General features: G+C 40.3%; 2 protein-coding genes across 3 annotated transcripts in view; both read right to left on the reverse strand.

Moving 5' to 3' along the window:
* The window catches only part of CEP112 (centrosomal protein 112), a 157,148-nt gene extending 156,217 nt beyond the window's left edge, over positions 1 to 931 (reverse strand). For both annotated transcript variants that reach the window (XM_062010711.1, XM_062010710.1), the window contains exon 1: positions 801 to 931. The gene's annotated coding sequence lies outside the window, so the exon portion shown is untranslated. The remainder of the gene's footprint in view (positions 1 to 800) is intronic.
* APOH (apolipoprotein H) lies at positions 797 to 12,150 on the reverse strand. Its single transcript, XM_062011168.1, has 9 exons — positions 12,087 to 12,150; positions 10,814 to 10,990; positions 10,122 to 10,218; positions 8,665 to 8,741; positions 7,892 to 8,080; positions 7,140 to 7,319; positions 6,453 to 6,650; positions 5,529 to 5,607; positions 797 to 1,199 (listed from the first exon to the last, which is right to left on the reverse strand). Exons 1-9 carry the CDS (start codon positions 12,148 to 12,150, stop codon positions 797 to 799), a joined length of 1,464 nt encoding a protein of 487 aa, XP_061867152.1.
* Between the last annotated feature and the right edge of the window lie 1,914 nt (positions 12,151 to 14,064).

The raw sequence follows: 14,064 nt of genomic DNA on the forward strand, positions 1-14,064 counted from the left end.
AATAAATACAAAACTAAGAGTGATTCTTTGCAAACAACAGATACCTCATGTAATGTACAAGACTCTGTTTAGTACTTAGAAAGTGAGTAGTCAACCACAAAAAGATCTAGTCAGTTACACCTCATGTTTATAAAACACCTAAAGGCATTTGTTTCATAGACACATTCGTAAGTTCTCCTTCCTTAGAATTAATTTGTTGGGTTTTTTAAAGAAGGAGGGGGAAGAAGGAAAAACAGCAAATAGACCTTTTGAGTTAAAAGGAACAGTAATTGTCAGAATAGTTTGTTAAGGAAGGAGTATTGAAAAGACAGCCTAACAAGAGCTCGTTCCCTGAAGTCACCTGTCAATTTCACAGCTGGAAATATACAAAACAGCATCTTGTTACCGTTCAGCTTGCCAATTGCACATTTCTTTCCGAACTGAAGCGGAACACCCCAGACAGAGTGCTGAAGCCCCTGGAGTGTTTCAGTGCAGACAGATCCCGTTATTCTTCCTCCTACCCGGCCCACCCCCGCCGCACCTCTCCCCGAGCAGCGGGGACCCTCACACCCGCCTCCGAGCTTCAGCAGCCCTCCCCGAGGGGGCAAAGCAAGTGCTTTCCTTCCTTCAAGGTACTTCACCAAACCGCTTGCCAGGAACCCCCCAGGAGCTGCTTTACAGACATTTATCACAGAGAACAAGCCTAATCCCGCTCCTGCCCGCTGCCATAATTTGATGTCACAAACCGCCCCGCATCCCGGCCGGGCTTCCCCCAGCCCCTCTCTCCCCGCACTGCCCCCGGGACACGCCACCCCCTTTACCTCGCCTGGCTCCGGGAGAAAGCGGGGGGCCGAGCCGGGCCGGCGGGTCCCGGCCCCCTCCCAGCGGAGAAGGAGCACCCCGCGCAGAGCCGGCCCGGCCGAGCGGCCAACTGTTCAAACCGATCCCACCCCCGCTCCCGGCGGCCTCCGCCGGCTGCCGGCCCCGCGCGTTTCCGTTTCCGCGGGTTGCTGGGCGACGCGGCCGGTGACGGCGACAGCGCGGCCGGGCCCGGCCCCGGGCGGTGGCAGGAAGCCTGAGGCGAGCGGTTGCTCTGGTGCTGCCCGTGGGGGAAGCCCTGAAGGCTGAGATGGTTGAATTTGAGGAGCTGCTGCTGAAGCCAGTAGTGAAAAAAGCTCCGAAGAGCATCAAACGGTGCATTGAAGGCGGGCTTGTTGTACCTCAGAAACACAACCGCACTCTGTGCTCGTTAATTACTGGCCGAAGTGATTAACGTTACGATTAGCAGCACCTGTCCCAGCCAGGCACGCCACGCCAAGCAGGGCAATCAGCACTACCCCCAGCACTCTGAAATACACATGTGGCTACACAGGTGACTATTTATACACCCAGCAATATGTGCACGTTAGAAACCTCAGGAGGACTCAGCAGAGCCTGAGGGAGCACAAAGGGAGAAATGGGAGGTGCCAGAAATTAGTGAGGATGGTTCAGGTGTAGTGCTTCAGCATCACAGGAGAGCCTGGGCTGGAAAAGTGAGAGTGCCGAAGCAGGGAAAGGTCTCTCTGGGTTGTTTGGGATGTGTTTCTTTGTTTTACTTGCTGCTAGTTGGATAGCAGCTGTATCTATTTTTACATCTTCATCATGATCAACATTTGGGGACAAAAAGTGCTTCGACTCAAAACTCAGTGAGAAATATTTGCCACTCTGAAACAAAAGGTCAGTAAATCAAAAGTAGCTTTTGAGTCTGAGCAATGTTTATGTAGCTCCATCGTGGGTGACAGAAGCACAAACAGATAAACTGAAATCGCAGGTGCTGGCAGAGACAATTTAATCTACAGTTTCTAAGTAAAATCTATCCTTGTAGATAACAGAGTGATTCTGAGTTCATTTAAAAACATTTAATGTGCTTAATATTGCTTGATTCTTGGGTTGTTTGTGTGCTGTCCTAAGGACAGAGAATATAAGGTGGTGGTGTGGAATATAAAAATTCAAAAGCACGTTCCTGACATTTCTACACAGAAGACATATGTTACACTTGGTTTGTAGCCATGTCAAGAAAACCATCAATTAGTCCAAAAGAATTAGAGAAATCTCCTTCTCCTTTCAGCTGTTCAGTCTCTTCCTGCATCAAGGAAATGATTGTGTGTATGTATGATCCCAAATAAAGTGTGAGACCTCTTTGATTCGTTTATTTCTCTTTCTCCAAAACCTGCCATTGGCCTTAGTGTGTAAAGCATCTGAAGTGCTTTCATCTTGAATGAGTAAACTCTTCAGTTCTTCTAAGCTTGATTCATGTGCATATATACATCAAACAAGAATTTCTTAAATGTACAGTGGGAAATTGGCTGTTTTCTTTGATTTCTCAGCTAATCTTCTGCAGAAATGATTCCGTGTTAGGGTTCATTTGGTGATAGCTATGACAGCAACACTGATTCCCTACTCAAGTTTCACATATCTCCTTAAATCAACATTTTCCTAGAAGCAGTGCAAAAATCAGTGATGGAGTATTTAATCCATGGCAGAATCTCATGAGTAGATTACAAAGATTTCTACCTTTACATTCCAAATCTAATTGTCATCTAAGATAAGTCTGAAGACATGACAACTTTTAATCTGTTCTAAAATAATGGTAGATTCTTGCAACACAGTAAGAATACTGAGTGGCTCACTAGCTCAAATAGCTGAACTTGCCAAACATTTCCCCTCTGAATCACCATTTCAGACGCCCAAGTTTTGTCCAAGTCAGTTCAAATCACAGGAGACAGATGAGGGTTTTGTTGGTAGAACATGGAATGCTGAATGCACTTAACAACATGACTCTTTCCAGATAGGTTTTTCAAGGACAGCACAACAGCATATTGGCCAGGTGATGAAAAGTTTGCATTTCTGTCTAGCTTTGCAATACTTTTTGACATGTGAAATGGGTTGGGAGTTCTAAGGCAACTTTTTTGCACATTGTTCATTGATTTCTATTGATTTGAATATATCTCTGTGGTGCTCATCACAACATACTTTGAAAAACCGAATTTGCTGGTATATGGTCAAAAAGAACAGAAAAGGCAGAGCAGAACCAATGAAATTGGAACCAGTACTCCAGGAGAAGTTTCCCAAGGGAATAGATGCAGTCTCTGGGTCTGCTTAGCAGTGCAGAGCAGGGTGGCCAGAGAGGTTGAAGCCTGCTTGCACTGATTTGACTGCACAACTTCTATCCAAAAAAGAAAGAAAAACTAAAGATTCAAGAAATGTCTGAGGTCTTGTCTCCAGCCAAAGCTGCAGGATGGACATGAGGAGTACTGATGTGCACTGACCTTCTGGAGGAAACTACTGTAGAGCCAGTGTTACAGAATACATAGAAATCCCAACCAGAATACAGAACAAATTGCCAATTTGAATTGTAAAAATATGTAAATTTAAGTAAAACACATGCAGTACTTCTTTTTTTCATCTCATTTTACCATGTTCTCTTATCTCTGTAACTGTCTCAGCAGGTTGCCAAAACATGAGCACAGCTTAAGGCATTTTTGCCAACATCTTAACAACAACAACAACAAAAGGCAGATTTCACTCACTCCACCAGCCTTTGGAACACCTCTAGTTGCAATATATTATTTTTCAGACCTTCTAAGGAAACCCTTCATGTCTGAAAAGTTGTGATTCACAAACACCTCACTACTTCAAAGACTTATCAGGTCACAGATATTTTTTTCCCTCCCTCTTCTTGCTTCAGGAGACTGGATAATAAATTCAGCCTACGAACATTGGCTCCTAAGGGTGATTCTTTCAAGTATTCAAATACTGCCTGTCCAGCTAGGAAGCAGAATCAGCTGATGTGATCAGTTGTTGTTCTCCTGTACAGGTAAGTAGAACTAGGAGAATTTGCTTAGAAAAATCTGGCTGTTCCTTGGGGCAATTTGTGTAAAACACAAATCATTTCAGGGAAAAGTAGCAGTTCTGTGGCAGTGAACGCTAACTTTACTTACGCCAACTTCACGGTGTTTTGCTGAGAAGGACAAGTTAATATTAAACTGTGTCTGGTATCTCAGCTACCGTCCTGAACATCCTGATCCCAGAGACGTGTCCACACAACATTTAGACTAGATTTTCAAACAGATATGTTCCTGCCAGCTGATCTTTGGAGGTGTTGAAAGTAGTTATGAATATTTCAGCCCGTTAGTCAAACAGTGCACATTGTACCAGCAAAATACCCTCTTCAGCTGCTAGCCTGAGTTTGTCTGTCGATGTTCACATTAGATAATCAAATTGTTGAGGAGTACAGAATATTAAATACTTAATAACAGCTGCCTCAATCTCTCCTTAAAAGTAGGAAGTATAAGAACAAATTCTATCAGTCATACTATTAAAATATTCATAGGCAGCATTCACAAAAAGAGATAATTAGAGTATGTTCAGAGCTTTTTAATGGTAGCTGTAAGCATCTTACAAGTAGTTTGATCTTAATGTTAAAAGATCCTTTTAAAAAGCTCTAGAGTAGCTTGCTTACTGTGTAGCTTACTTCTGCTTTTAATCAGAGAGAATGCTTTTAAACTTCAGAGGGAACCACATATGACTCATGACAATTTATTAGGAATGTACAACAAATATTTCTCTATCCCTTTCTAGTATGTTGAAATTATAGACATAAGCCCCAAACTTGCCAGACTGGATCATACCAGTGAAGTACTCATATCATTAATCAACTTAAAAGTGTAATTTACTTCAAAGCTATTTAATGTCCAGAAATCACTACTATTGCTCAATTTCATTCTCTTAGGGAATCAGTTGCATTGTGTAATATTGAAACAGTGGTAAAAATTAACAGTCATTTAAAACAACATTTTCAGGTGAAGCTTGAATCTCAAAAACAGAAATAGTTTTACTATCTAGTTTTTTTAAAAAGAGTCAAAGAACCTTTTATCTGATGCTGTTGATGTTTAAACTATGGTTGGATACTTGGCTTCTGAACTCATTTGGAAATCCCAGACTTTCTACTTATGTAAATTCTGGAGAATCTGAAGCTGCTGACTTCCTGCCTGTCTGTAATTAAAGGTCCACTCCCTATCACAGGGGAGTGCTGATGGAATTAGAACCCAGCTAAGTACTACTGATGAAATCCTTTCTGTATAGATCAGTTAAGAGCTAAAGCATTTGACCGATAGATGATCTCTAAAGGTCCCTTCCAACCTCTACCATACTATGATTCTGTGATTAGGTAATTTAAATAAGAGCACACTCATGGCTGAAAATTACTTTATTGTAAAGGGACAGCTATTGAGAAAGCTATTGACAGTTGCAGAAATGTTGGAAATAAGGAAAGACATGTAGTATTGCAGGGTTTCTGAAGAAGGCAGAAAAAAGAGAATGAAAGTTAATGGCTCAGTGCATCATAGCTTGTGAAAGAGGCTGGTAGGGATGGTGGGTGAGAAAACAGCTGATACTGTGTTTGCAGAGTCTGAAATTCACCTGGAAATTTACACTCATGGGACTTACAGTTTTCCTCTCATATATATAATGTTTTGTTTCAGTAAGGCAGAGATTTAGTACTGTATTACTGCTGTGGTTCGTGCTCTTCTTCACATGGTTTCATGTCTGATGGGTCCTTCTTCACAAGAGATGAAAAAAAGCCACGTTCTGTTGAAAACAAGTTAAGAACTTGGGTTAAATTATTGAAACTTGTGATAGCCGAAAACAATACGTGTCATGGACCCTGCTAGGTGAGCAATCAAGCTCTGCATCGTAGTAAAACTGCTGGAAGAAATGCAGTGTTTAATTTCTCTTTTCATGAAAGCTAAGCTACATCCATCAGAAGTTAAGCTAAATGTGAGGAAAGATGTTTTCATCATGCATAGGCTGTGTGGTTTTCCTGCACTTAGAAATGAAAAGAAACCTTACAAGGAATATTGATAAAACAAATGCAAAACATTTCCTCTTGCTAACAGTGTTTAGTATTTAGTCTGTTTATTTACTCTAAAAGTCTATTTGGCTGTGAACCAGGTGCTCCAGCGTCAGTTTCTCACTACAGCTATCAGCTGCTTTTTAACACTCTTGGTCTGAATTCAGACCAGTGTGTCAGTGATCAGCATAACATGGGGATAATTCACCAAAATGGGAGTGAATATGTCAGGTTCTCTAGGCTGCAGCAGTGTTTCAGCTCTTTTACCCTAGAGACAACTTTGGTAAAATCACAGAATATTTTACATATGGCCTTTTGTTTAGGCTTGGCCACCTCTGAATATAACCTTATAAGAGCAGAACAGGGATCAAAGCAGAGCTTTGACATATCCAAAAGAAAAGTCTTGCTGCATATTCTCTTCTTCTCTCAGGCCATCCCATCCAAAATACCCCATAACTTTAGTACAAGCAGGTGAGTTGGCCAGTCAAATGGGGCTGGAAGATGAGTTCTGACACTGTCTCCCACACTAAAGGACTTGCTGTTCCACTAACAGGAGCTGTTTTGTGATTAGCTTAGTTCATACCTTTGAAACAGGCAGGGAGAGTAAGGTTGCCATCCACACATGGAACAGCTACAGTGTAGGCACAGGATTTCTCTTTATTCTTGCAGAAGAAGGATATAGTTTCACCATGCTGAATGCCTTCCTTAAGGTCATTCTGAACTCTTTTCTTCTCACCATTGTATAACACCACAGCTTTCTTAACTGGTATTTTACATGGTCCTGTAAAACAATGGAGTTATGAGCAATACATAAGGAGAGTTAGAATTCTGTTTGAAATGGAGATAGATCCCACCCCATCAGAAAACTGTACAGGTGTCATTTGGGAATGGAAAATATTGTATCCCACACATACATGGTACTTTTGCTGGGTTTACAAAGCTGAGTAAATTCAGACCCTTAAGTAAAGAGTCAAAAGTTTCCAGTGAAAATCCAGACTCAGTAAAATTTCTAATTTTAAGAAATGGAAAGAGGAGAGGATATGTTGAGACAAAGTCAGATTATTGAAGTCAATTCAGTTGCATCATGTCATACAACATTTAGTGCTGGGAGTGGCCTTATCAGGGTCTCAAAATTACTATGTTGGTTTTCTTTTGAGGACAGCACAAAAGTGCTACAGCTCTTCAACAATCAGAGCAGTGGTCTTTTAGGAAAACGCATTTTATGGGTTTTTTATGGATATGTGGTTTCTAACAGATAGTGTGTATATACCTTTACAGGTTGGCTTTGTGGACCAGTTTCCACTCTTTTCACATCGGGAATGTTTAGGTCCATCCAGCACGTAGCTGTCCTGGCAGGCGAAGCTGACACTTTCATTATAGTGATATGTTCTGCGAACTGCAAACTCTATGAATCCATTTTCTATTCCCGTTGGGGTGGGGCACGTGACAACTGCAGTACAAAACCAAAACCAAAGCTTTATCAATGTTGCAGTTCTAGAAGATATACTGTATACTTCAAAAAATACAGCAAAGTTTCATGGTGGTTCATTTTTTCCCCTTGCACAGGAAAATATAGTAAAGAAAATAAATGAACATTACCTATTTTCAACACACATCTATTGCAATCTGTGGTTCTATCCAATAACTACTTAAAAGTGAGATAGTTTCATCAAAAGCAGTAAAGTTGTCTGGATGAGGGATAAGGTTGTTCAATTCTTAGATTAGTCCTAGCACTTAGCAGAATAAATTGTTCACTGCACACTGGAGGCCAGGCTGTTTCCTCACTGTGGACTATGTTTAGCAGGTTTGTTTGTATAACCTTTATACCTGCAGCAAGTATTTTGTCAGTCCCATGTTGCATGCAGTCTTGTTAGTAATCACCTTCCATGCAGGAGTTTGACTTTCAGAATAACTGTGCATTTGCAATAATGATAGTAAAGAAAATATTAAGGTCATTCATATAGTTTTTGACATATAATTCTAGGGAATATTTGTAGGTGTTGATAAAAGTAAGTAACTTACCCTTGCACTCTGGAATGCTGCTCCACTTCCCATTTTCCATGCAGGTAGCTGTCTCATTCCCAATAATTGCAAGAGGAGGTACACATTCAAAAGCAATTGTGTCCAGGAAATAGGAAACATTTCCAGGTTTTAAGCGACGGTAAGAAAGGACTCCAAATTCAGGGAGTGAGGGAGGTGCACAGGTTACAGCTAGAAAAGCACAGAATTCATAGAATATTCAGCTTAAAGATCAAACTCTTGCTAGAATCACAGGAGCAAGATGCTTAGAACCAAATTAACATGCACCACCCTTTACAGAACGTAGCTGACACAACAAAAAGTTCAAGTTAAAGGTCTCAGGAGCTTTAGACTATGTAATTCATGATGTTTCCTCTATTTTTGGACAATATTATGCAGTAAATTACTTTTCCAGTGAAGGGCTTATGCAGGACAGGTAATAGCAAAAATACATATAACAGTTGCAAAAGCATGACAATATCCTGTTTCATACACAGAGCGAATGAATTTGAGTGGCTAAGCACCTTACCTTGAGCTGTAAATAGCATCCCTGATCCTGGCCTTTTGTGCAGACCTTTAAACTGTGTTCCTCTAAAGGTAGAATCTGCATATCTAAAATTAAACATACAGGGTTCTTCTTGATTTTTCCTAACCATTTTTTACACAGAGCTATAGGAGGCCTCTGAATAAGAGTGTATGTAATTCTGAGCAAAGCAAAGGAATCTTTCTGGAATAACAACAAGGAATTAGTAGTTCTTTAGTATATAGACACATACGTTGACACTGTGGGAGAGTTCCACTCCATTTTCCATCTGCCATGCATTGGCTTGTTCTTGTCCCAACAAGGTTGTAACTAAAAACAAAAAGACCTGGTTACCAGAAGGCTTAATGAACGTGGAGAAGAATCAAGTTGTTATTTGACAGGAAGACTGCCATTTCTCATAACCAAATATGAGCCCAGCTCTGAGATCCTCTACTTCTAGCACTTACTGACCTGAAAGGAAATTTAGATACAACTACAAAAAATTGTAACTATTTGAATAGTGTATGTATCCAGACAAAAGATTCAAAATAATGAGATGTTTTGCCATTTTAACTATATAATCTATCTGATATATTAATTTCTACAACAGATTAGTACTGTGGGTATAAGTAAGCAGTGAATGTGGATCTGTGATTACTAATGTAAATATTATCAATTCTTGGGAAGAGTTCCCAGCTAATCATGGCAATTATGATCAAACTGTTGCAAAGAACTCAGCACTCTTAGGAACCAAAATCACCCAGGTGCATGATTTTATTTTAATGCCAGATAGCTCAATTTAATTTCCTTATGCACTCTAATTGCATTCTCTGTACTTACATTATTAGCACTTACTCTGAGTTTTAAAGAAATGTTCATAATCTATCTGTCATTATGATATCACACAGATGAAAACCAGTAAATTATAATTAGCAACATTAAATCAGGTCCTATTGCTGCATTTGGTGTCATAGTTGGATGCATTTATTACTTACCTTCCTCCCATTTTGTACAAGAAAACGGTAGTTGGGGCTGTTGATATTTTTCAGTGAACTCTAGGCTATGTCTCACCTCTCACCTTCCAGTGTCTGAGACCTTAAGCACTGTTTACTCATTAATTGCCCAAGTAAAATGAGCTATGTGCTACTGTCAAACATGTCCCTGCATTTACCATAACTATATTTCTGAAATGCATCCTCATTTCTAAAGCTAGCAAGTAGCCCTGAGTAAAACTGCATTTGCTCTAGGGACCAAATTAGGATTAACTTCATGTTTCCATTTATTGAGCTTGGAAAGGCACAAACCAAAATTTTCAGTCTCCAGAGCCCAACAGTAGAACAACTTAGATGGAGATTATCTTCTCTCTGCAGCGGGATTTCATCTCATGATGTAATAAGAGGATTTAAAAAGCAGGGGAAAGCAGTCCAGAATAAATCTTTGCATAAAATCTCTGCTATTTTGTTGGTTTCCATATCTGTCATACTTTGCTTTGGAGTAGCAAAGCTGCAGGGTGTTACAGCCAAGACTGAGCAAAGGAGCATCACCAGATATGCACTTTTTTCCCCCTTTTTTTGAGTTTCTGGAGTGGAAGTGAGTGTTTATGAGCAGTTTCCTAAGTTCCTTGGCTTGCAATACTGCAGTAGGTGATGGTAGAATGTAATATTGCAGCTTAAGTTATTTATTTAAGGGCATGAGGACGGGAACACTTACCCTGGTTCACATGAAAAACTTAGAGAACTCTGATAGTGGTGGTCTATAAAATCAATTTTTCCATGCTGCAGGGATCCAGGAGTGGGACATCTCTTTGCTATTAATTAAAGATTAAAAAAAGCATAATGTTATTTTATGAGACATAAGGATAATAGAAACAAGCTGATCATAAAAGGGTCTTGGTGTCTTTCAGATTTCTTCATTCCCATGTACTACATTTTGTAAGTCTAGCTGTTCTACCTTTCTTTTGTAATGTATTCGTTTCAAACCTCTTGTGAGTAAATAGTTTTTAACTTTTGATTGTCTGAGAAAAAGAACTATGCAATAAAATGATAAAAATGAACAATGAGGGATAAAATAATTGCAGGTGTTACCAAGCAATATACATTGTTAGAGTATAAGCTCTGCTGGGATGAGTCAGATTAAGGTTTACCTTGTCTGGGCCCAGTCTCCATCACTATCCAGGAGCAAGGGCTTAAGGGACAGCTTGGGACCCATATGGGAAGATCCTTCCCCTCTTACTTGCCTCTCTTTTCCCCCACACTTAGTTGTCTTTCAAGAAGTAATGGAAGAACAATTGGAGAAGTGTACCAGTTTAAATACATCAGTTCCTCACATGGACTATTAAATATCCTTTTCACATCAATTCATGGCATAAAATCCAGGAGTAGGGTTTGCTTTGTTTTACTTACGTAGGCACAGCAGCGTATTGAGAGGCCACTTGCCAGTCGGGAGGCAGGTGTACTTCCTTTGGCCATTATTGGGCACAAACCCAGGCCTACAGGTATATTCTATTTCCTCACCCACATCATACACGCTTTTGTCTACATTAATTGTGGCAAATAGCACCTCTGGTGGCCTGGAACAGACTGGAGGAAGAAGACAATTTACAAGAAACCGGGCAGAAAATTGAGGTTGTTTTTCTTTCTCAGCTGGCAGCACAGGTTTCTGTATTATCATCAGCTATAGTATGTTTCTCTAGTGAGCTAATCAGCCCTTCTGTAATGTATAGGTACATAAGTTATGTATACATAACTTCCTGAGGCAGCTGATGGTTGCTATTGGCATTAGCCAGAATAAAAGTACCTTTTTTCTCTTCTCCTCGGCAATGGCTTAAAGTAGATTTTAGGTATTCTGAAAAGTGAGTCAATTATGGTAAATTCTCTTGAAACAAAGGCTGTTGAGGGAGTCTTAGAAGCAAATATGCATTTCATTTTTTTAATCTAAATGAGTTTGATGGGGTCAGCCTGAAATGAGATTTAGGTTTTTAAATTCAATTTCTTTTTCTCTGCTTTCCCCAAATTTTCTTTTCAATAGGGCAAACACTCTGTTACATTAGACAGATCTGATTCCGAAACAGTTTTAACACGTCGACAGCATGAACTACTCATCACCCAGAGGGTGAGAAGAGGAGGGGAGCAGTGAGGGAAGAACAGAGGGTGCAGACTGTGCTCCTGCAAAGGACACGGAGAGAGGTTCCTGCTGAGCTTGTGGGGAGAGGACAGAGTGATGCAAAGCTCATACTGTAGAAATGAATGGCAAACAGAGGGAGAGAGTACATGAAACAGTACCCAGAGCCCTTGGTGTGGGAGAAAGGGGGAGGAAAGCAAGGCAAAAACCGTGCTGAGCAGCTCATGCAGTGGAGGAGAAAGCAAGGAGAGCAGGGAGCTGGGCAGAGGCATGGAGTGAGGTTAATTCTTGGCACATACAATGCCCCCTGGCACGCAGGCAACCTGGTTTCTACAACTTCTATCTATATTTCTTCTGTTTCCCTCAATTTTATGCTTTTATATACAGCAATTCACCTCACCATAGGAAGAGACAGGGGAAGGAACACGGGTGTGAGGAAAATAGCTTTCAGAGAAATTCCCCTTCAAAACACTTGTCTAAAATCCTGCTGCTTTCTCCAGCTGCCATCATTCATGCTTAAGGTAGTAGTGCCCTTAGAAAGTGGAAGATGCTTACCTTTCCCTGCAAGAGCACAGTGGCTCAGAGCAGCTACACACGTGGCCAGTGCCAGGAGGTACATTGCTGCCAGTCCACAAGCTCCCCGACTGACCCTGGGTCCAGTGTTTCTTCACTTAAAAATAAAGGCACGGCAAAAGAATGGTTACATATTAACTCTTTGTATTTATGCCCACCCTTGTAAACAGAAGATAAAAGGTTCCTTGTGTTGTTTGCAATGAGGGATGAAACAACCATCACATGTTGCAGTTGAGCATAATGCAGGAATTCAAGTAACAATCTCTGCTGGAAATGTCCCCAGTTGTTTCTGCAGAGCATCTCCTGTTGGGACCAGTGTTTTGGAAAAACAATATTAGCATCTTTAGAAGATGAGCATATTTGGAATATGAAATTGGGTCAAATAATGGAACTGTCACTAAGAAGCTTTTGTTTATCATTCAGCCTGTACATTTCTATGTACCAGAGTCCTGGGAGTTATAACAAAATCTTTTCAAGGTGAAATAATTAGTATTGGAGTGACATTGGTATTGTCACAAGTCTCTTAGGGATGATGCCAGCTTCATGCCAGTTTAGGTGATGATCTGGCTTCAGGGGCCAGTTTGATCAGATTCATGTTGTCAATAAATATCTTGCAATTAACCAATAATGAAAAGCATCAGACAGGACTCATCATGCAGTGCTGCAGGAAAAGTGAAATAATAATTCTGGACTGTGCTTGTTTGTGACAAGAGGGTCAAACTTAAATTGTACCTATGGACACTGTAAAAATTTGTTTTGGTGCTGAACTTTGGAGTCATCAAGTCAAGACTCTACAGACTTCAGCCGAGGTTCTGATCGCTGCACCTCTCCTAATTTAGTGGATTTTAACTGCAAGAGCATCTGAAGTGCAACCAAAATAACATTTGTGTAATCATTGTTCCACAGTTTGGTGTTTCTAATCTAAGTATCCTCCTCCCTTGCTGACTCACAGCCTGCGAGGGGGAGTGAGGGACATTGGAAGCTCTAACAAGAAGCTGGGTTATGTCAAACTCTTACTGCTGTGATCTTCAATAGTTTATTTTTGTTTTATAAAGTTTCTGTGTTTGCATTTGAAACACAAATTTTAGCCACTACATTAAACAGCGAGGAACATGCTATTCTTCTCAGACTGAAAATGCTGTGAATGTCCTGCTCAAAATATCTACCAAATACACAGTGCCAAAGGGCAAAGTATCATTGCTAAATCAACAGAAAAATATTGGCTTCATTTTCTGTATTTACATCAGATTGGTTTTTGCATTTGTCACAGCTTGCTTCTTCCTCTTCTCTTTCTCTACTCTTTCCCTTCCCAACACACCGCAGTGCTGTCAAGAACTCGTTTGCTTCTCGTTTAAATCCTTCCCTAGAGCTGCCTGCTTTTTTGGTTGCATTCTTTTCTATGTTTAAAATAGCACAGGAATAGATGGACACGATTTTATTCATTTCGCCTTTGACCGTATGAGCGTTTCTCTCTGTGCTCAGCAGATGGCAGAATGTACCATAGAGAGCTGGAAAGTTTTCTATACTGCTTTAAGGAAAGGGGGGAACAAATGAAAAAGGGGTTAAATTATATGCACATTCTTTTTTTTTCCATCGATTTTGTGTGTGATAACTTTACTGCTCTTAACCTTGAAAGTAAAACTCAATAATTGCATGCAAAACTGAGGGAGGAATAGATATTTAAATAAGCATTTCACACAACTGTGTGATAACTGCCAATATTGTGATTCTTTTTGAAAAGTTATTTCTCTGCAATAAGAAACATTAGCACATAGGTGACAAATAACCATATCTTTTCCAGTAAATGGAGAAGATGTGATTATTACTGTATGCATTCACCTTGGCAGAACATGAGCAAACCAGCCTAGTTCTTTCTGTATTTGGTGATAGTATGCAATTCTATATATTTAATCTGATCTTTCCATCCAATCCAACCCACTCCCCTAGCACATGAGCTATT

Source organism: Colius striatus, chromosome 18 (assembly GCF_028858725.1).
Source record: "Colius striatus isolate bColStr4 chromosome 18, bColStr4.1.hap1, whole genome shotgun sequence".
Classification (NCBI taxonomy): Eukaryota; Metazoa; Chordata; class Aves; order Coliiformes; family Coliidae; genus Colius; species Colius striatus.

Excerpts from the sequence above, each read along its gene's own strand:
- APOH (XM_062011168.1), bottom strand. The coding sequence starts at position 12,150 with ATGTACCTCCTGGCACTGGCCACGTGTGTAGCTGCTCTGAGCCACTGT. Across the intron at positions 8,081-8,664 it reads AACTCTCCCACAGTGTCAAC|CTGTAACCTGTGCACCTCCC; the intron begins GTATGTGTCTAT and ends GTGCTTTTCTAG. Across the intron at positions 6,651-7,139 it reads CACAAAGCCAACCTGTAAAG|GACCATGTAAAATACCAGTT; the intron begins GTATATACACAC and ends ATTGTTTTACAG.